Here is a 21,162-nt window from a genome sequence, read left to right on the forward strand (position 1 = left end):
AAGGTTTTCAAAAGAATCCTTCAGTAGGCCTCACTGTACAAAAAGCTGATATATAAAAATTAAGTCCTAAATATATATTTACATTAAAAAAGGATGTTCTACTTTACGAAACAAGTTTTACTAAAGCCTCCCAATAGTGTAAGTTTCCCTACCAACACTTTAAAGAGGAGGTAACTAAGAAAGATACAACATGAACACAGCATGTCTAGATTATCCCAGATGGTAGAAAATAAGATTTACCTATTACCCATCCCTGCTGTCAAAATTTATAACCTGCAAATATGAGAGAGAAACATGTGAGATGAGAGAGGCCTGCTCTGTGTTCCCACGCATGTGTGACTACCGAAGTCCTTGCGTCTGAAAGTGGATACCACCAACCCTTGAAGTGGACACACACTGTCCTTGTTTTCCTTCTTCATAGCATGACATTTTATACTCCTTAAACGCAGTCAACTGGCAATTCTTAAACAGGGCTACATGGGCCAAATTCAGGGGGTAGTTCATGAATGTCTGAAAATTTCATTCAAACTTTCTGGGAGTAAATATTTTCTGGAGAGAGGGTCCACAGTGTTGTTTAGACTTCCCAAGTCAACTAAAAGTCAGCCTCCAAAGTTTAAGCACCACTAGACAGGCTGAATCTAGCTACCTGTCCATACGGAGGGAATACTGTGAAAAAATAGTACATGAAATTCAGCTGGAATGCTTAAGGGATGGCTTTTTTAAAAAAGTAATTAAAAAAAAGTATCTCATAACTTTTTGTCATCACAGATCCCTTTTCAGATTCAGATGGAAGCTACAAATGGTTTCCCAAGAAAATGTGCATATATATACACAAAATTCTGCACACAGAATTGAGGGGTGGGGGGAATTGGGCATATCCACAAAAATGCATCCATGGGTTCTTAGTTCTGAACCAAGATGCAGATAATTCTCCAGCAGAACATTCAAGCACTACCTTAGAGCCTATATTATACTTTTGGGGGAACAGGGGAAAGATGATGATTATCATATACTTTCTGTCAAACCTGCACCCCCTACCAAGAGTATAAATTGTACACCAGTCCCTACCTTCACATCCGGAATGGAGACATGCCACAAGTTCAGTTCAGCCAGAAAGCCCTGCCCAGCATCAACTCTCTGATTCTGTGAGATCTACCACTAACATTGTCTTTGAGAGAAAACGTTTTATAGGAATTTATTTGATTAAGCAACCCTAGATCCATTTTTAATCTTGAATAATTTAACTAGGTAGAAATCTGACATTTCCATGGAAAAGTTCTAACATTTGCCATCTAAAATTGCAAACTTTTTTCTTGGCTTGTAGGTTATATCCTAAGAATATAATATGAAACTATTGATGTGATGAATCAAGGACACCCAACAAAGAGATAAAGACAACATTTTGTAATTCAACTGATATTCTTTCATAGCCAGAGCACTTATTGTTAGGCATAAAAAGCATAGTTATAAAACAAATGAAACTCAGCAAATCCAAATAAATCAAGAAAGAGCCGTAAGCTTAATTATCTTACCTTGAACATCTCAAAACACTTTCTGGGTGGAAGTGATAAAGCTCTGGCTGAATATTAGGAATTTCAATGAGGAATGCACAATATAGTTATTTCTTCTGCTAACCAGACAGGCCAAATATGATCCGATAAATACAAAGTTTTTGTATTTATCGGAGACAATGAAAGGTCAACATTTAACATCAAGCATAGGATTTCTAGCTGGAAAGACAAGTTTGAATTAAGCCTAAGTTCAGGAACCTTCCTTCGTCCTCTCCGTGCACTGGGCTTACCTTTACCCCTGCCATCCATGCACCAGCAATAGTCTGTTAATAACACAGTTGTCTCTGTCTGCTCTGGGACACTATATGTTCCTGAGGGCAGGGACAGGGGTCTCTTTCATTGTTATGGTTCCTCAGGAGCAAGTATAGCACCCTGGCCTTATTAAACATTCAGTGTACATGAGAGTGATTCCACGTCAAAATAAAAGGTTTGGCTAAACACCGCAGCTGCCCAAGTCTCTCTAGATCATTACTGCCCAATATATATACGATGTGAGCCCTATAAATAATTTAAAATTTTCTAGTCAGCATAAAAAAAAAGGAAAAGATGAAATCAATTGCAATCACATATTTCATCTAACCTAACATATACAAAGATATTACTATCTCAACATGTAATCAATATAAAAATTATTAATGGGATGCTTTATATTCTTTTTTATGCTGTTATTGAAATCCAGTGTGCATTTTACACTTACAGTGCATCCGATTTACAGGCTAAGTATTCAACAGTGAAAGTGAAAAGTACGTAGTTCTACCAAAACAACAGCTATGTTTGACAAAGATATTTGTCACATAGCTTCAGTTTTAAATTTTCAATCTAAATTAATTAAATTAAAAATTCGGTCTCAGTCTCAGCTGAGACTGAGTATATTTCAAGTGCTCAGTAGTGACAAGTGGCTAGGGGCTGCCACAGTGGACAGCACAGCCTCAGGTCTACATAAAAGACTGACGAAAGTAAGCCGAAATAATGCACTCGCAAGATACTATTTTAAAGCAAAATAATTTATCTGCACACACAGAGATAACGGGAAGAATAACCACCATTGTTGGCAATGTGTTATTTTCTGGACAAAGGAGTGGAGTTGGCTAGAAGGTAAAGAAGGACTTTCATTTCTGTGGGGTTTAAATTTTTACATGTATAAAAAGTAAAATTAAGAGGAAAAAAGAGATTGGAGTCTCACCCTCTCTTTAAATACAGGCAAATATAATTACACTTTGAAAGTGGCAGGGACAACTTAATTTCTTTGGATAAGGGCCATCAGAAAGGTGAAGGAACAATAAATCACATCATCTAAGAACTGCGGGATTGCGTGATTGATGTGTGAGCTGGAGAAGGAAAAGCTGAGGGTGGGGGGCAGAGAGTTGTGAGAAGGGCTGGCAACCTTTTTCAAATATTTGAAAGGTTCTCAAGAATGAGAAGAATTTGATTTATTCTATGTTGATACGGGAACAGCTCTAGGAAAAATAGCATGAAGTTAATACTGCTGTTGATACCATAAACCATACATGTCAGATTTAAGTTCATCAAGAGCAAGGATTTCTAACACAGAGATGGATCAAAGGTGGGTTGGGACTGCCTCATAGAATAATGAATTCCCAACCACTGAAAAAACAAAAGTCAACTAACCAAGATTTCTGGAAGAGACATTTAAGAAGTCCTAAGTGTGCAAAAGATGCCATAACTAGAATCTTGTGAACAGAGTATCTGTAGTTCCTTTCAGTCCTGAGATTTTATGATTCTATCAGATAATCATCCTAAATGCATATGACAGATATTTCTAATGCTCACCAATATCTGATTCTCCTCTCCTTTCCAACAATGTGGTAGGATTATACATCCCCACCGCCTTGAAGTAAGACATTGCCATGAAACTAATCATTTCATTGATTAATGAAATTTGATGGCATGAAATTAGTCATTTCATTGATTAATGAAATGTGGGCTATTACTCAATGTAAACATTTAAATGCTGGTATTTAATTCTCTGCCTTTTTCTTTTCCCCTTTTTATTTGAGCATGGAAGTACGTGTTTAGAAGGCTCATCCCAGTGATGAGCCGTCACAAAGGGAAAAACTATTCTGTAGAGTTCCACAGACCCACAAAGACCTTTACATAAACACAAAATAAGCCTTTGCTTTATTAACCCATTGAGATTTTGGAGGTGTTTGTTACTGCAACATAACTCAGGCTCTCCTGGCATACACTGAAAATTCTCATTCATAATGTTCAAGAAAAAACAACACACAAAACTACAGCCACACCACTGAGTTTTATTTCTTTTGAAAAAATGAGACATCTCAAGTCAAAAGGGGATTCTAATTCAGATCTTCCCACAAAAAAACATGGGCATATGCACACACCTACCCAGAGATACCCAATAATCTGCAAAAGAGCCTGTACACGGTTAGAAAAGCACGGAGGAGCTCAGCAACTACTTTTCATGAGATATCCCAAAGTGCACTCTGAATTCCTGCTTTTTAAACAACTAGGCTAGACTGCTCAGTTATGACCTAAGAGTGATGAGGGGAAGTCAATGGCAGATGGCTTGCACGGCAATCTAGATTCAGGTAAATTCTAGAATAGAAATTTCAATTGTAAAAAAAATCACACTAAATGGCCTTCAAAATAATTCTGTAGGTTTTCTGGGCCCCTAGAGAACTGGGATCATGGTTTATTCAAAGTAATCATGTTCTACTGTTATCCATATATTTTCGTAATCTTTTTATGTCATGACTGTCCACTTTACTTTTTGGGAAAGAAAACAGCATTTTACAAGGTTTAAAAGAAAGTGGAAAGGGGGCGGTGCGATGGTAGCGCAGCAGGCAGAGCTGTTGCTTGCCGTGTGGGAGACCTGGGTTCGATTCCTCATGCCTGCCCACACACAAACACACACACGCACATACACACACCCATGCACATACACAAGAAAGAGGAAAGGAAACTAGTGTTCTTGACTAAATGCTCCCAGTGTATACTTGGTGCTTTCCCATGATCTGACTTAATCTTCCCCAATCTCGTGAGATAGGTATTAACTCTTATTTACAAATAAGCAATCAAAACAATTAAAGCTTTTGAGGCCACACAGTTTATGGAGCCTGATGAGAAGCCAGGTTCATATCTTAAAGTTCCAGCCCTTTCCACTACCACATAATTGACTATTAAAAGGTTAATACATATCCCAATTGAGTTTAAAAGAGGAATGTTAGATTGTATATATGGCAACAGGAGAGAACCCACGGAACTACACTACACAAGCAGTGAGCCCTAAGTTAAACCATGGACTGCAGTTAGCAGTACAATTATAAAAATGTGCCGTCATCAATTGTGACACATGTTCCACACCAATGCAAGGTCTTAACGACAGGCTGTTATTTGGGGGCCTGTATTTTATTCATGACTGTTCTATAAACCTACAACTTCTCTGATACAAATTCACTGATTTTTTTTTTTTAAAGAAGCTACCCTAAAATGGTAGTGTTTGTGCTTGCTTATTATTCTAAATCTTTGATTGAAAACATTAATAGAAAACAATGGGGACTAAATGAGTATTCTCAATTTAAAAACTACAAACCACACAGAGGCCTGCACATGTGAAAAGCTCTATTTATGCACACACCCATCACACGACAGTTAATTAGCCAGGTGACTATAGGTTTTTTTCTACTAGAAAAGTATATGTTTCATCTTGCTTTGAAATCTGCCTTATTTTCAAGCACTGCTATGAAAACAATGTCTTATTTCTTATTGAGAGAACAGGCCAGGCACGAACTATTGTTTTTATAGGGCCTAATAGAAGACTTTCTTTGTGAACCAAGGGTAAAGAATGGGTACTTGGAAGGTGAACAAGACCTTCCACAATGATTAGCAAATAACCATTTTCAGGGAGGCAAGGATTAAAACAGTGCAATTGCCTAGAATAAGAAACATTAGATGTCATACGAAAACCATCTCCTTAATAACCTATCACCTAAAAAAAGACAGATTACAAAAGCTGATAATAAAAAGATAAGGCAGAACAAGTCCAGTCTGGATTTGCTTATTTCCCTGAACATTTTTGTCAGTGCTATAATCCTGAAACATGAAAATGATTCCCTAGAGGAAGAGAGGAATTAATAAGTGCCAGTATTAATATGTAAAACGCACCCCCCACACATACACACTACGAACCCCTACAATCCCCCAACTCCTTAGGCTAGCATGCTAGTTTTCAGCATGTTCAAAAGCCCTCACAATAAATTTCCCAGAATGAGTCTACAGATGATTGACAACAAATTAAGCCAAGAACAGTTAGCAACTCAATACCCCAAACATGTTGCTTCTACCAGGGACAGCCCCTCCAGGAGAGGGTGTTCTAGAAATTGCTGCAAAAGAAGTCAAAGCTACCTTCAAACACAGGTAAGCATCCCGAATACACTAGGGGCGGAAAACTCCAGGCATTTTAAAGGAGGCTGATCATAAAAGCTGCATGTTTACCTAACCTACCAGATACGCTTTGAAGTTATCAAGTACCTACACTATAGAATTAAGACTGTAACTGGGAAGATAAAGACAAACGTGAAAAAAAAAAAAAGGTACCGCATTATATTGGTAGTTACAGAGTAAGGAGCTCAGTAAGGTGGTAGAGACACTAAGTGTGATAAGATAAGAGCTCAATAAAGAAGGGAATACAAATCCTATGAGCTGGATGGCTAAGAAGGGCTTCAGACACTTAAGCTGAGTCAAAGAAAAGAGAATTTCCACAAGAGTCCTGGAGGGGACATTCTAAGAGTAAGCAAAGAGGCAGTGAGCCACTCCACACAAATGGGAGAATTTGGGAGCAGGGGAGTGTGGGTGTGTGGTTACAGAGAAAGAAGACCAAGCAGTTAGACTAGTTCAGGCCGAGGCAGAAGGTTTGCATAAGGAAGTAGTAATAAGATACAAGGCTAGAAAATTTTAGCATTCTGAGTGCATTTGAGCTAGCAATTCTACCTCTATAAATGTATAAGAAAATAGTTATGGATACATGTATAGTTACAAAAATTTCACAGCATTTGTGGGAAATCGGAAGCTATGTAAATATCCCGCAGTAGAGAATTCAACTATGAAACATTTCTAAAGTAGAACACTATGCAGTCAGGAAAACAAAATGTAGAATAATATTTGACAACACAGATATAGTCATGACGTATCCGGCCAAATGCAGAGGGGCAGGGGTAGGCTCCGAAAAAGTAGATTTTATTTTTATGGGGGAAAAAGTGTATTTCTTGCCTTTATAGAAATCCATACACATATATAAAAACATATATAATTCATATGAACAGATATAAATGCTAACAGCAGTTATTTCTGGGTTTAGGAAAATAAACAACTTATATTTTTTGTTTTTTGTCTGGATTCTTACATGTTCTAAAATGAGTACGGGTAACGTTCATAGTCAGGGAAATAACAACAATGAAAAAGCTATTGAATAAGAAATAAAAAGAAAAGAAAATGGAAGTGGGGACTAAACAAGTATTTAATGGGATGCTTGTCTACGGCATATGAATTTTGTCCAGTAAGCAGGAGGTTACAGAAGCAGGAAGGACTACTAGTTGAAAACAATATTTAAAGACGATCAGAAGTATAAAAGATGCTGGAAATGATTTTTTAAAATAATAGTGGGAAGTCCAAAGGGGGAGAGTTCTAGGCAAGTTAGGGCTCTGGGATTCTAAGGAAGGAAGAAGCAAGCCCTCTTTATCCCAGCTCACTGAATGAAAACCCACAGGGCTGGACAACTAGGAAAATCCTGAATCAGCAGCACTATTTGCCTGGCCCCTACTGTGCATGAAGCACACTGTAAAGCCTTTGAGCCATTATTATTCCAGTCTGTCCCAAATAAATTTATTTATTAAATTGGAGTAAAGGTCCAAACCTCAGCATTTCTCTGCAGTGACCTGTGCAAGCTACAGGCTTAAACACATAGAGAGAAGGGGAGTGAATCTTTGACATTTAAGAAAATTAATGTTTTGCAATAAAACCTTACATTCAAAGTACTCTAAAAGACAAAGCACTGTTGAGAAGAATTGGCATCAATACTAAAGAGTATTAAGCCGAAATGCCCAAATCAAGTGTCTGTTCACAAAATCTTCTGGAAACCCACATCAGTTCACATGGAAGATATACGTACTCTGTATTCTGAAGTGATGCTATCGTGATAACAATCATAATAACGGCCTTCCATTAGTAATCATGCAGTGGCTAAAGAGATGCGAGGTGGAAGGCAAACAAAAACATCTTAGAGTTATGATGAGAGAAAAGGAGAAAAGCATCAGTCACCTCCAACTGAAAGGGGAACTGTTCGATCAAATCTCATTTTAGAAACACAACTGAAAATTCGAGTTGTGTATATGTGACTGCAATATACAAATATTTTAAAGCACATCTGAGACATGGAATCAATGTTGTACTTTTTAAGGTATACTTGGTAAGACCACTGTGGACCACTCAGGGTTGTTCTTTACAGACAACCCACTCCTATTACCAAATGCAAAAAGAATAGTTGCTTCGGGTTTGTAAATCTACCTATAATACCAGAAATTTAAGAGCTTCTCTGAAGCCAAGGCTACCTGAAAGACTTTTTCTAGTAGACTCGATACACAGTCAGAGACTAAAAACTGCATGTATACATAGCAATGGAATCAGACAAACAACAGCTGAGTTTACCCTTTCATCTCTGGTTAACTTCCCATCAGATGGTGACAACTTCAGACAGATCTCTGTGTGATACTTCACAATTCTCATTAATGAAGCTGCAGACAAAATATGGGTTGATTACCTTCTCCATTGTAGCCTTTTTTTCATAGACGTAGCCATGGGGTATCTGATCCAAGACAAGGTGACAGGAAAAAAAAAAAGGGCAGCTGGAGTCCAGAAGGATGATAATGAATTAAACTACCACGCATAATCATTTCGGGAAGACTTGTAGTTCTGTACCTTATTTGGTTACAGCAGCTTAAACAAACTGGACATCAAGCTGGTCTTCAACCATGGAACTTTGAGACAAAAATCAATTTGGGCAAGTCCTACCTAAATGTTGTAGTATTATTACAGAAACTCGAATGGCATACCGATATTGAATCACAGTGGTTCCTGCCATGCTGTTTAGCAGTGGCACTCATGAGATAATAGTCTGCACTCAATAATACTACTGTATTAAAAAACAAAACTAAACTAAAAGCTGGTGACCACACTTGGAGAATGCCATGCCAGCCCCTCAGAGCGTTGGTCTTCCATGAAAATGTGCCATGGCTTCTATTCCACTGGAAGCCACTTCTGGTCTGGCTCCAAGGTTCTGATGAGCTCTTACAATGTAAATGAGTAAAGCGGTGTAGAGGACCATCTCAAGTGTGTCCTGACACAAGCAACCTGGACGGTGAGAGCTAGAAACCACAGCCAATAAAGAATATATATATATTTGTTTAGCCAAGTAAAAAGGGGATTGACTCCCATTTAGAGATAAAGGAGAAGGACACCTCAGGTAGATCAATGTCCCTTCCAACCTGACAATTCTAAGAGGGGCTCTGAAAAAGCCAGAGTCTTTTACCTTGTTTTCAAAGTTCCCATATGTTGTTTCCATTGAGGTGAATACTAGTAACCTGGATACTACAAATAGCACCCAAATTTCCAAATCTAAAAGTAAGAACACATTCCTAAATTTTACAAACTGCCCTTCAGTTGATTTTGCAAAGACTTCCCTTCTAGCAGAAAGAACTGAGATATTTGTGTGCAGACAACATACATGAATGTTACTTTTCTAGACACTTTTTGCTTGCTCATTTGACCATCATTTCAGGACAATGTCAACTGTTTGATCAGAAGGCCAAGCTGAATTTTAACTTTCAAATGAAAGGGAATAACCTCCCTATATATCCCCAGTTTCTTAGTAAATAGTCTGTTACTGAATCATTCTAAAGCTTTGAATGCCTTAGAGGCTGATTCTCGGAAGAGGGAACTTTTTATCCTCAAAAGTCCTTTGGGATATTGCTTTATAATGACACAAGGCAAACTGCTTGAAAAAGGACCTATGTTGGCACTTGGGCAGGATGCCTTCTCCAAAGTTTACTGTGCTATGGTCCAAATCTTTCAAGAATGCATGGTACACAAACATTTTTTCAGAGGAACTCGTGAGAAAATTTTTTGGAAAGTCTCTTTACAAATGTTTGATATGTCCCATATGTAATTAATTTCTATCGTGAACTTAAGAATACTTACATGACCAAATTTATTTCAGCGAAGATGCTGGTATGAAGACATTTCTTATGATATTCATGAAGAGAATAATCAAAAAATACATCATCTAAGAAACCTCTCAAGTTGCAATATTAAGGAAAATGGGACAAATAGCCCAGCACTGGAAGTTACAATGTAAACGACAAATACCCTCATAAGGCTCTTTAAAGATATATACAACATTTAAATCAGAAAAGGAAGGAAGGGAGGAGAGAGAGAGGAGAGGGAGGGGAGGGAAGAGGAAGTGGAGGGGAAGGAAAGAAGGAAGGACGAACTCACGTTTTCAATCCTAACAAGTTCATCAGACGTCTCAAGTGAAAAGCTCTTATTACGACAATCTTTCAATACCTTAGCATGATTCTTATTAGAGATATGTATACTCTTTCCTTCATCATAGACCAAAACTCTCTCCCACATGTACACCCCGGAGAGCAGCCTGATACACCAAACTCAAAAGTGATTGGAAGCAGCCACTGAAAATACAAAGCCACCAGAATTCTCAAGCTAAGACTACAGTCAATTTCTGAGACAACACTTGACCACTGGTCATTTACTTGCCAGCTTATTTTAATAGAATCTTTGGGAGGAGAGACGGGTGTGAGGGGTATGTACACTAACCAACCAACCAAACACAAAGAAACAAGCAAGGATCCGAAGGGCCTGGTAATAAAATCTTCCATCGAGGCAGACAGTTAACCACGGTAAGCGCTGCCATAAACCACGACATGTGATTCGGGAAATTCAAAGGAACAAAGAAGCTGACATTGTAGGGCACAGCTCCCTATCTTATAGAACCTCCTTCTGATAATAATAATAATATAGTGATAACACTGCCATAGAGCTCAGAATCGCAAATGCTTTCATAGACTAGACAAACCAAGGTGACTATTACCCGTTTTACAGTCATGGAACTTTAAGGTATAAAGACACACCGAGTTTTCCAACACAGCTGCAGGGAGCGCTCAGATTCTCCTGATGTCCCATCCACGGCTCTTTCGACACCACCAAGCTATCTGCTCCCAAAAGTACACTGAAAGCCCCAGCAAGAGAAGGGGCGGGGGAAGCCACTCTTTCTTCATTTGATGGGGCTTCAGAAACAGAAATTGAAGTGAGGGAAGCCCCATCATTAAATTCAGCCAGGCCTACACCCACCATCTCTTAGTCTCTTTTCTCGATTTCAGCTCAGAGGGCTCTATCTTTTCTTTCTTTTTCTAAAGACACATTTGGAGATGAAACCATTCATAACTGCCCTTCCACAGACAGTTTGTGGCAGCATAATTGACAATGAGTCTGCTGCAAAAAAATGAAAATGCTGATTTAATAACCTTGGCCTAAAATACATTCTGTTGTATGCCTCAAAGGGTTTCAATAAAAAGTCAACCTGTAGAGACATATTTTCTTGGCTTAAACAACAATCCAAAGCATATAAATGTAGTCCAACTATAATGACATATTTATAGACCAATAAAGCTTACACTGTAGCTTTCAAAATTCACTTAAAGGAACTGTGTAAGAAGCAGTGTTATAAAAAATAATTTGAATTTTTTTTTCAAACTATAGCCCAAGGAATAAAAAATGCAAGTTTGCTATGTTTAAACAACAGTGTTTATATTTCTTAGTTGCTAAAAATTTTGTAAAACGAAATAATTCTTCATTCGACTACTTCCAAGTGCCATACCAAATATGGGTATCAAGTCCACTTTATTACAAAAGCTAAGTGCTGTAATTCTAAGGACAAAAATAAATAACTAGGGGCCTGTGTAGTGAATGATTTAATCAACCCGATTCTTCTGGAAAAACAGGTTCCTGTGTTCATTATGCTTATGAATAATACATCCCTTAACCCTTTTATTTTAACATCGTTATTTTTTCTTTCTTTCTTTCTTTTTTAATACTCCTCAGTATGAAACAGTCTGAAGGAAGGTAAAATACCTCGCTGAGTAAAGTCACAATTTGCATTGGTTTCATATTGAACTTTCTTTCTTTGAAAAGGACAAAGAGAAGGGAAGACAGTGAATGTGCTTCACCACATCTCAGAAATGTTTTTTTTTTAGATTATCAGCTCTTACTGATAATTATCTCGAGCTATCTGCAGTTTTAGTCCAGTCATTTTGAATCTTAAATGAAAACTCCAGAGATTTTTAAAAAGCAAATACGATACCCACAAATATCGTTCCAATGTATTTCAGATGGGGGGGGAAGGGATAAAAAAAGGAAAGGGTTGTTGTGACTTTAATCAGAACAGTTATTGGAAACTGCCATTTGGGGCAAAGTTTCTCTTTGTGGAGTATAATTTGTTGGCGGACACACATTTGAGAACATTCTTGTTTTGTTTTTTTTTTTTTACTATTCAGAGAGAGACAGGAAGTGACACAAACTGGGATTAAAAGGAACTTGTTCTACCTAAACACTGAGGCGTTCTTTAATTAGCTTTTATATTTTAAAATCCCTTCCTTAAAAGGCAGCCTAATTATTTCGTTATTGAAGTTTTAACATGATGGACTGATTCAGCTCTTTAAAAAAAAAAAAATTGGAGTTTTATTTTATCCACAACAGGGTGAGATCTTTCCATTCTTTGCTTACTTCCACCAGAAAAAGAGAAAAAAAAAAAAAAAAAGAGGGGGTCTTAAGTAATCTCACAGTTCATCTTCTTTCTTTGGTAAGAACAATGAGGAATTGGAAGGGCTCTAGAGAAGGAAAAACTTAATAAGTGTGTGAACTTCCATTAACAATGTGGTATTGGAGGTGGTTTCAGTGTGGCAGAGAGAAAGGGAGATAAGAAAACCACTGCGAAGAAAGAAAAGAACAGACAACAAATATTTTAATGCTGCAGACAGGAGAGAGGAAGAGGTTTGAGAGAAAGTTGCTGGGACAGGAATGCGTACACGGCAAATGACACCCACTATCTCCCCAATATAAATCCTGACAATATTAGCTTGTAACCTTAGATCAGGCAGATAATGGAAACTCATTACATTAAGGAAAGTTTTTGTTTCTCTTTCCACATTATTACAACACACTGTGCATTCCTGTTACAAAAGCTATTTGTCTCAAATTCCCCACAGTTCATACCAGCTAAGTAGAATTTCAAGGCCCCAGATTCTATCCTTAAAGGCATATTTGATTTATTTTTTAAGTACGTAAGTATTGCTTGCCCATCAGAGAAAACGTACCAATCAAGTCTTCTGTTCGTTGTTTTCCCTTCCTCAGCCCTAATTGTAGAGCTGCCTCCTAAATGAGGCTGAAAAATGTATGAATCACCTAGGAAGCCTTTTATCAGTAAAGACGCCTTGGCCTTGCCTGAGACCCACTAAATGAAGAGTCTGTGGAAGCTGGCTCAGAAATCAATATTATTTTTTAAATTCTCCTGGTGAATCCAATGAGCAACTAGATTAAAAAGCAGGACACTGGAATTCCTAGGCCACACCACTTGCAAATACTTCGAATATTCACTATTAAACAATTTCCTCTGGAACCAGTTGCCAAAAAGGTGGATCATGGACATTTTTTAGAATTAAGGAAGAGCAAAATCTCTAAATCTTTTGATTAAATTAAGAAGACTGGGCTTCTTTTCCCGTTCGTTAACAAAGTATCAATTTTTAACACAAAATAACCTTCTCTATAAATACCCTTGTTTATACATTTGACATCAAGCTTAACCATCTACACATCCTTTTGTCCCCCAGTGGGTTTCCTGTTTAGTTTTTTATTAGTAACACTATATTCTATAACTAAAAAAAAATAAAGATTTTGATGTTAAAGAAAATATAAGATAATGGTCATACAACTTAGACTGTATATTAGGAAAAAACATGACAAATATATTATACAGCATTATCACACATCAGTAGACTTCTTATTGTACATTTCACAAAATTAATTGGGGAGTGTAATACCATAGATAGGAAGCCAACTAAAAAAAAACATAGCTTTTTTGGCTTTAGAAGGAAAACCACTAGTTTAATAATTTTCTCTAAATGTACACTTGACATCAGGCAACCATGTCCAAAAAATTACTGTTCTGACATCGACTGAAAGATGCCAAGAAGCTGCTGATCATTAAATTCATACTGGAAGGAGATACTAATGCTAACCCCACACCCAACACAACCCAGCAATACCCAGAATCACATGAAGGACACAATCAGTGCTGGCTTTTTTCAGCCTCTTTAGGCCAATTGAAACAAATAGTCTGGGTTTACTGTAATAGCTAAATTCTAGGTTAAAAAACAACAGGAAGTTTTCACATTAAGACATAAAATAGGTCTGTGAAAATCAGCATTGTTCTAGAATGAAAGAAAAAGTTGCCTTACTATGTTAAAAGTGAAGTTCCTCTTTGCCTAAAGAGGAAATAACTAGTCCAAATTAGAGGCCAACAACTTTGTTCTTGAGCAATGCTACTGTCAGTCAGTGACTGCCACAGGGAGAAGCAAACGGAAGACACAAGTGAAGGACATCCATTAAGGTCACTGAGGAAGAAAGGGTTAAAAGAGCAATAGAACTGATTATGGAGCACTTCCTGTATGCCAGACACTCTGCAAGACCCTTTACGTCCTACATCTCACGTGGCTTCGTGGCTTCGAGGCAACCCTGTAAGGTATCGCTGTTTTCCTGATGAAGAAACCTAGGCTTACAGTGAGGGTAAATTATTTGCCTGAGGTCACAGAGCTAAGTAAGCAGATGAGTCAGGTATTCAAACACTCCTCAGAAAATCTCCAAAGCCCAAGCTCTCCCTCAAACTCAGTGTAGAAGAAGGGAAGGAATAAAAGAAAAAATACATAGGCAATAGTGATCCGTGAATGCTAAAAGCTCAGGCAAACACAAGCCATGGGTTGCTGATGGGTGGATTCCCCCTGCTTTGACGCTGCTCTTGGCTCTAGGTTAACTCATCTCTCTTCCTCAGCTTGCTTTCCCACCCAATACAAAACATGAACTTCTGACATGGTGTTGATAGATTTACTATTTATTTATAACAAATATTTAAAGTCTTCATTAATTTAACTTTATGTGTCCCACTCAAAGTTCCACCCCTTGAGACTGTACTGAGAGCTGCCTAAGGCCATGTATTGTATCAGCCAGGGAGTGGCCCAGGCATCCAGGGTAGAAGGTCCTGTAAACAAAAGGTGACATTCATCCCTTATCTAACCAGGTATCGGTCCATCTATATCCCCAGGCTCCATCTAGTTCAAGAAATTATACACATTGGACAGAGTTTCCAGAAAAATCGATAACAAACGAAGCGAAGTTACTGTATGCGCCCACACGTTAGATTTAGAAGGTGAGGCGATACTTACCAAGGTCAGCCTTTTCCTTGAGAACGTCTTTGAAGTTGAGTCCACTGTTCAGGGTTGACTGCCGGTACTTCAGCAGAGCCTCCTTCTGTCCGTTCCTTCCCAAGGCCTCTGTTGTCACTGGCCCCGCGTGGAGGCCACATCTCCACTTGGAGAAGTCAGAATGGACCCATTTAACCAGGTCCTCGAGCTTCACGATCACCTTTTCGGAAACTGCAATGACTTCATCCTAAAAGAGGTGGTCAGGGAAGAACAACCGCATTATTTGTGGGTCTGAGGTGAATGATAAATATCTACCAACACCCATCTGAAATAGCATTTGTGAGGCAAAACCTTATGCTAGCAAACTTTCTGTATTTTTTGGTGACAGAAAATCTTCAGGAACTCACTTCATTCCTATGGTTTTTCGCTGCTAGCTGCTTGGTTAAGGAATGATATATTTGTTATACAATTAGAGAGTGTCCATAAATAGGGCAGTAATTCTAATAACCATTTTAAATGCTGGTTGCCAAAGCTTACTCTGTCTATTTGACCACTTGGGTAAAAGCTAATTTTTAGGTGAAATTAATTGCAAATGTAAAAAGTGAGAGCTAGATGACTAATGGTTAGCCTGTCTCCATATAAATGGTCTAAGTAAATCTGGGATTCTTGGAACTCTGACTCACCCCAAAATTCCTGTGTTTATGGTACATTTTCCCTTGGCTTACACACAAATATTGAATTTAACTTTTGTCCTAAAAATTAAATAAAACTGTGATGTAATCCCAAAAGAAATACTTCATGAATGTTACGCATTTCCCACTGAAAGAAACTTACACATTCTCATGTTTCCTGAAAACTTTGTAAGTTGAGAAATGAACTGATTTTTTCTTTTAATACATATGGGGTAGGGTGGAGAAGGTGAGTAAGGAGGAGGCCTTTGAATCTGAGAAAAATAGTTGAAACTTAAGTTTCTCCTCTGGATCATAAATTCGATTTCTAAGCATCTCTAATTGCTTCCAGGAAACAATCAACTTTTCTGACTCAGAATTAATCCATCAAGATATTAATGGACAGATACCCATGCAGAGGGCAGAGGACTACCCCCTTACCCAGAGGTTCTTTGGAAAGGACTTAAGAAGATCATTTCTTTGAGTTTTAAGTTTTAAGCATTTGACATTTTCACTTGAACTGACTTCTTTCATTTCTTTTTACTTCACGTTTCTTAAGAAAGCTTAGCTGTGAAAACCCCTAAGCTTACAAAATCTTAGTAATATTTTTGACAACAACAGGAAGATGTCTCGAAGTGCTTCAATAAAAGGAATTCACAAACGATTGGGCTAATTTTGCTATTAAACATGACTCTTTCCTCTTTCCTCTTTCCTGCCACTAGCACACACCTACATACAGACATATACACTACTCCAAATCTACCCAAAAAGAAAAGGGTGGTGGTAAAGATAAGCTTAACACAAGAAGCAGCCTGGATTTCATTTTAAAAAATGTTTTAAGGTAGGATCTACAATTTCACTTTTCCTCATCCGGTTCCAAGCGGCTTCTGGGAAGAAAGTTGCAGCAGCAAAACAGCAAATACTCTTATCAAAAATGAAAACTAGACCTTTTGTAATGGAATCCTTTCCCTTATCATGATTAAATACTAACTTCCACTAAATGGGAGACAGTGGAAACTGTTTTTTACACTCTGTTCATGAAAAAATTTCAAAACTTTATAAACAATGAAGCATACTACAAAAAATCATTTCAACGGATGACTTCACTCAGTTTCACTACACTATCCTCTTGAAATAAAAGATCTGTAGTTGTCATGCATTTTATAGCTATTACATGGTGATTATTAAATGTCAGAATAAAAATTCAGGCTGGGTATTGTTTCAAAGCATATGGGAACAGCTTCTGGACTGGAAACATCAGAAACCAAGTTTAGAATGTACTGGAAAATAATTAAGTCTCATGGTACATAAGTCTCAAGTTCAGAAAAAAATAGAATTTGGCAACAGTTTTACCAAATTTGGTTCCCCAAAACAGACAAGTTTAGAGATGAGTGTTATTTTCAAATAGCTGTGTGATCAAATGATTATCATTTCAATTACCAGTTGCTTCAGATCTTTTCCAAGAAATGGCATGACTAGCTCTGGCTGGCTTTCAACACCCGCCAAACAAATAGTTTATTAACCAAGAGAAAATACAATCCTTATGATGTCATTGATGAATAAAGCCATCTTTCAAGATTCAGGCTATAGATTTCTCTCTCCCTCCTTTTCTCTCTCTCTCTCAAATAGATCTTCTGAATATATACGCACACACATAAAAATAAATGCAAGAACTCACATAAACATGCATGAGCCATAAACTCAAGTTTGGATTAATTGTAAAACCACCAGTATGTTTTACTGTGGATTCCCAGAGAAACTGGTCCTGCAACATCGTCAGATGCCAGGATTTAGAAGGAAATCTGATAAGCAGAGGAGGGGGAAACAACAAACCAACCCCAAAAACAAAACAGCCAACATATATATAGAAAAAGTCTCAGGAAACCGTACTTTATACACACAATGGCATAAATCACATGTTCGTATTTACTATTCTAAGCAAGCACTGACTGAAGTTCCCAGTACTCGCCATTCTTGGGCAAGTCTCTGTGTCTAAGAAAAGAATTTCAATAAGCTCATCTCATGATTACATTAGCTCTCTGCAAACTATGAATTAGCCCTGGATTAATACTGTTGATTTCTTCTAATACAACACAAAAGGAACACAAAGAAATACACTTTGTTAGTCTATTAATGTACTTCGGCTTTTCAATTAACCCATCTCCTAATCAATATTTATGTAAGCTCTGTTGAAATACTGTCTAAGGCCATATTCCCTTTCATCATCTTTTTAAACTGCACCTTTCTGTAATTTGGATTTTGTTTCTACCACTGTACAAAAACAGCTCACATAACCATGTAATCCTCCAAGTCAGAAGAGATCAGCTAGTCAAAAAGTCGCATCAGCTAGCCTATGTGTAGAGCTGGCCCCTCCAAATGTTCTATAAATTGAGAAATTTTACTTAAAATACCCAGACTTCCATTTTCTCTTAGAAAAAAAAAAGGGGGGGGGGGACGGACACATCTGGTATACCATATGGCAAAAACCAGTTGAAACCGATAGTAGTTGCCTACTTTAGACAAGTTGTGAGAGTAGTTATCCTTACTTCCCACCACTCCCTATTGCCTTAGATTCCATTCACTTTCTTCTACCTGCCTGGCCCTTGGAGAAGCACCAGACATTTGAGCTTGATACCCTGATTTTGTCTACCTCCTTCATTTTATTATTGAGGACAGTGAGTTTCAGTGATGTGTTCTGGTGCCAACTTCTAGAAGAGCTTGGAGAAGAACCTAGGTTTTCTATGTACCAACATAGCATTCAGCCTGGACTCTGGAGGCAGAATGCCTGTGTTTACATCCACAACTTCTTTAACCATCCTATGCTTCAATTTCCTCATCTACAAAAATGGTTTAGTAATAGTATCTACATTTTACCCTAGTTGCAAAGATTAAATGGCTTGACATAAGTGAAGTTCTATGTCAGGGCTAACAATAATCATCATTACTCCTTTACATTGGTGTTTTCCAAAATATGGCATGCAGAGTTGAGTTTAGATGGTTCACAAGTAAAAGTTTGTTTTATATTAAGTTACTCATTTCATATTTATTTTTGTAGTTACCTTCTTTAAGTTAAAAATTAGTCAACTTAAATAAAACGATTAAGTATGCATTGTTACAGAGGACATTTGTATATGGAAAAAATGTTCTCAAGGTACTGTGAGAATGACTGAAGTTTGAGGCAGTGTATTCTATCAGTGGTTCTCTAAATGTGGTCCAGGAACCCCTGGGAATCCCCAAGACTATTTTAGAATCAAAACAATTGACTTAATAATACTAAGACCTTATTTGCTTTTCTCGCTCTTATTCTCTTATGAGTGTGTAGTGGGATTTTCCAGAAACTAAATGAGAAATAATATGGCAACAGAGCAAATACAGAAGTAGATAAGAGATTCCAGTTGTTGGCTATTAAGCTAGAGAACAAAGAGATTCATAAAAATGTAAAACATGCCATTCTTTTACTATTGCTTTTGAAAATATAATTTTCATTAAAATATGCCCATTACCAAAACAGGTTTCTTATTGCCATTTTATTTATTTTAAAAATTAACTTACAGTAAATTGACCTTTTTTGGGTATACACCTCTATGAGTTTTAACACATGAACAGATTCAATTCATATAACCATTACTACCATAATCATCAGAATACAGACTAGGTCTACTATCACCCAAAAAAGAAACTCTTTCCTACTGTTCCTTGGTAGTCACAATCTCCCCAGACCCCTAACCACTGAAAACCATTTATCTGTTCTCACTACAGTTTTGTCTTTCCCAGAACATAAGTTAAATGGAATCATTCAGGATGAAACCTTTTGAAACTTTCACTCAGCAAGATGCCTTTGAGATTCATCTTTGTTGCTGCATGGATCAATTGTTTGTTCCTTTTTAGTGCTGAGTAATATTCCATGGTATGGATGTACCAGTTTGCTTTTCTATTCACCCACTGAGGATATCTGTGTTGCTTCAAATTTTGGTGGTTACCAATAGCACTGCTATAAACTCATGTACAGGTTTTGATGCAAACGTAAGTTTTCAATTCTCTAGAGCAAGTATCTTGGAGAGGGATAGCTGAGTCATATTGTTAAGTTAATATTTAACCTTATAAGAAACTTCCAACTGTTTACAGAGGGACTGTCCCATCTTGCTTTCCCATCAACAATGCATCAGAATTCTAGTTACTCCTTGTCCTCACTAGCATTTGATATTGCCACTCTTAATTTATTTATTGCCATACTAATAGGTGTATAGGCATTTCTCATCATGATTTTAATTTCCCTAATGACTAATGGTGTTGAACATATTTTCATGTGCTTAGTTGACATCTGTATATCTTCTTTGGTTAAGTGCCTGTTTAAGAATTTGGCCCATTTTGAAAATTGGGTTGTTTCCTTACTGTTGGATTTTGAGAGCTCTTTTACCTCCTGGATAGAAGTCAGGTATGTGATTTAAAAATACTTTTTTCCCACTTCGTAGCTTGTCTTTTCATTCATGTATCAGTGTCTTTCACAGACAAAAGTTTTAAATGTTGTGTAAGTCCAGCTGATCACGTTTTCTTTTGTGGACTGTTGTTTGGTGTCATAGCTATGAACTCTTTACCTAATCCCAGATCATGAAGATTTTTTCCTATGTTTTCTTCTAAAAGTTTTATAGTCTTATGTTTTACACATTTAGAACTTATGTTTTACACATGATCCATCTTGACTTAATTTTGTATAAGGTGTGAGGTTAGGTTGACATTCATTTGTAATATGAGTGTATTAATAAACAGATAACTCATTTTTTTTCTCAGTTTTAACTTTTAATATAGCAAATACCAATACATAATCCACATAAACAAAAGTTCTTTGGGATCCTCAATAATTTGAATGTAAAGGGTCCTGAGTTCAAAAAGATTGAGAACTGCTAAATTGTATTACTGAACCAAGGCCTTTTTTTTTTGGCATGGGCAGGCACACCAAGATCTTTTTTTTTTTTTTAGTCTTCATTTTCTGTGATCTTTTAACAGGATTTGATAATGAACAATGCTACCTTTGACCTGAAACTTTCCTTCCTGTTAAGAACTGTGAGGGGCTGAGATTTTACATCATTTGCAAACTTATGTTAGCCTGTTCCAGTTTTCAGTTTCATGTATGCTAGCAGAAGATATAAAACTCTTGGTCAGGGACAAAGGATGAGTTATTGCTTACAGTAACAGCAGCAGTCAAAGTATTGACATTTGTACTAGTTCCTCAATATCCCTTTCTCAAATGATAACTAAGAGAGCTAGAAGATACCTGCACACAGAGTGGGGCACATTACAGGAGAAGAACCCTGAGCTTTGGGAACCTAAATTTGTAATACTGGACAGCAAATATGCTGACCCTTTGCTCCAGAGGAACAGACTATCTCTAGCTTCCAAGGT

The 21,162-nt window shown here is 37.3% G+C and overlaps 1 protein-coding gene across 3 annotated transcripts in view; it reads right to left on the reverse strand.

The window, feature by feature from the left end:
- The window catches only part of ARID5B (AT-rich interaction domain 5B), a 180,196-nt gene that overhangs the window by 126,136 nt on the left and 32,898 nt on the right, over positions 1-21,162 (reverse strand). For all 3 annotated transcript variants that reach the window (XM_077125205.1, XM_077125207.1, XM_077125206.1), the window contains one exon: positions 15,116-15,341. In XM_077125205.1, coding sequence (XP_076981320.1) covers positions 15,116-15,341 — 226 coding nt within the window. The remainder of the gene's footprint in view (positions 1-15,115; positions 15,342-21,162) is intronic.

The sequence above is a fragment of the Tamandua tetradactyla genome, chromosome 13 (assembly GCF_023851605.1).
Source record: "Tamandua tetradactyla isolate mTamTet1 chromosome 13, mTamTet1.pri, whole genome shotgun sequence".
Classification (NCBI taxonomy): domain Eukaryota; kingdom Metazoa; phylum Chordata; class Mammalia; order Pilosa; family Myrmecophagidae; genus Tamandua; species Tamandua tetradactyla.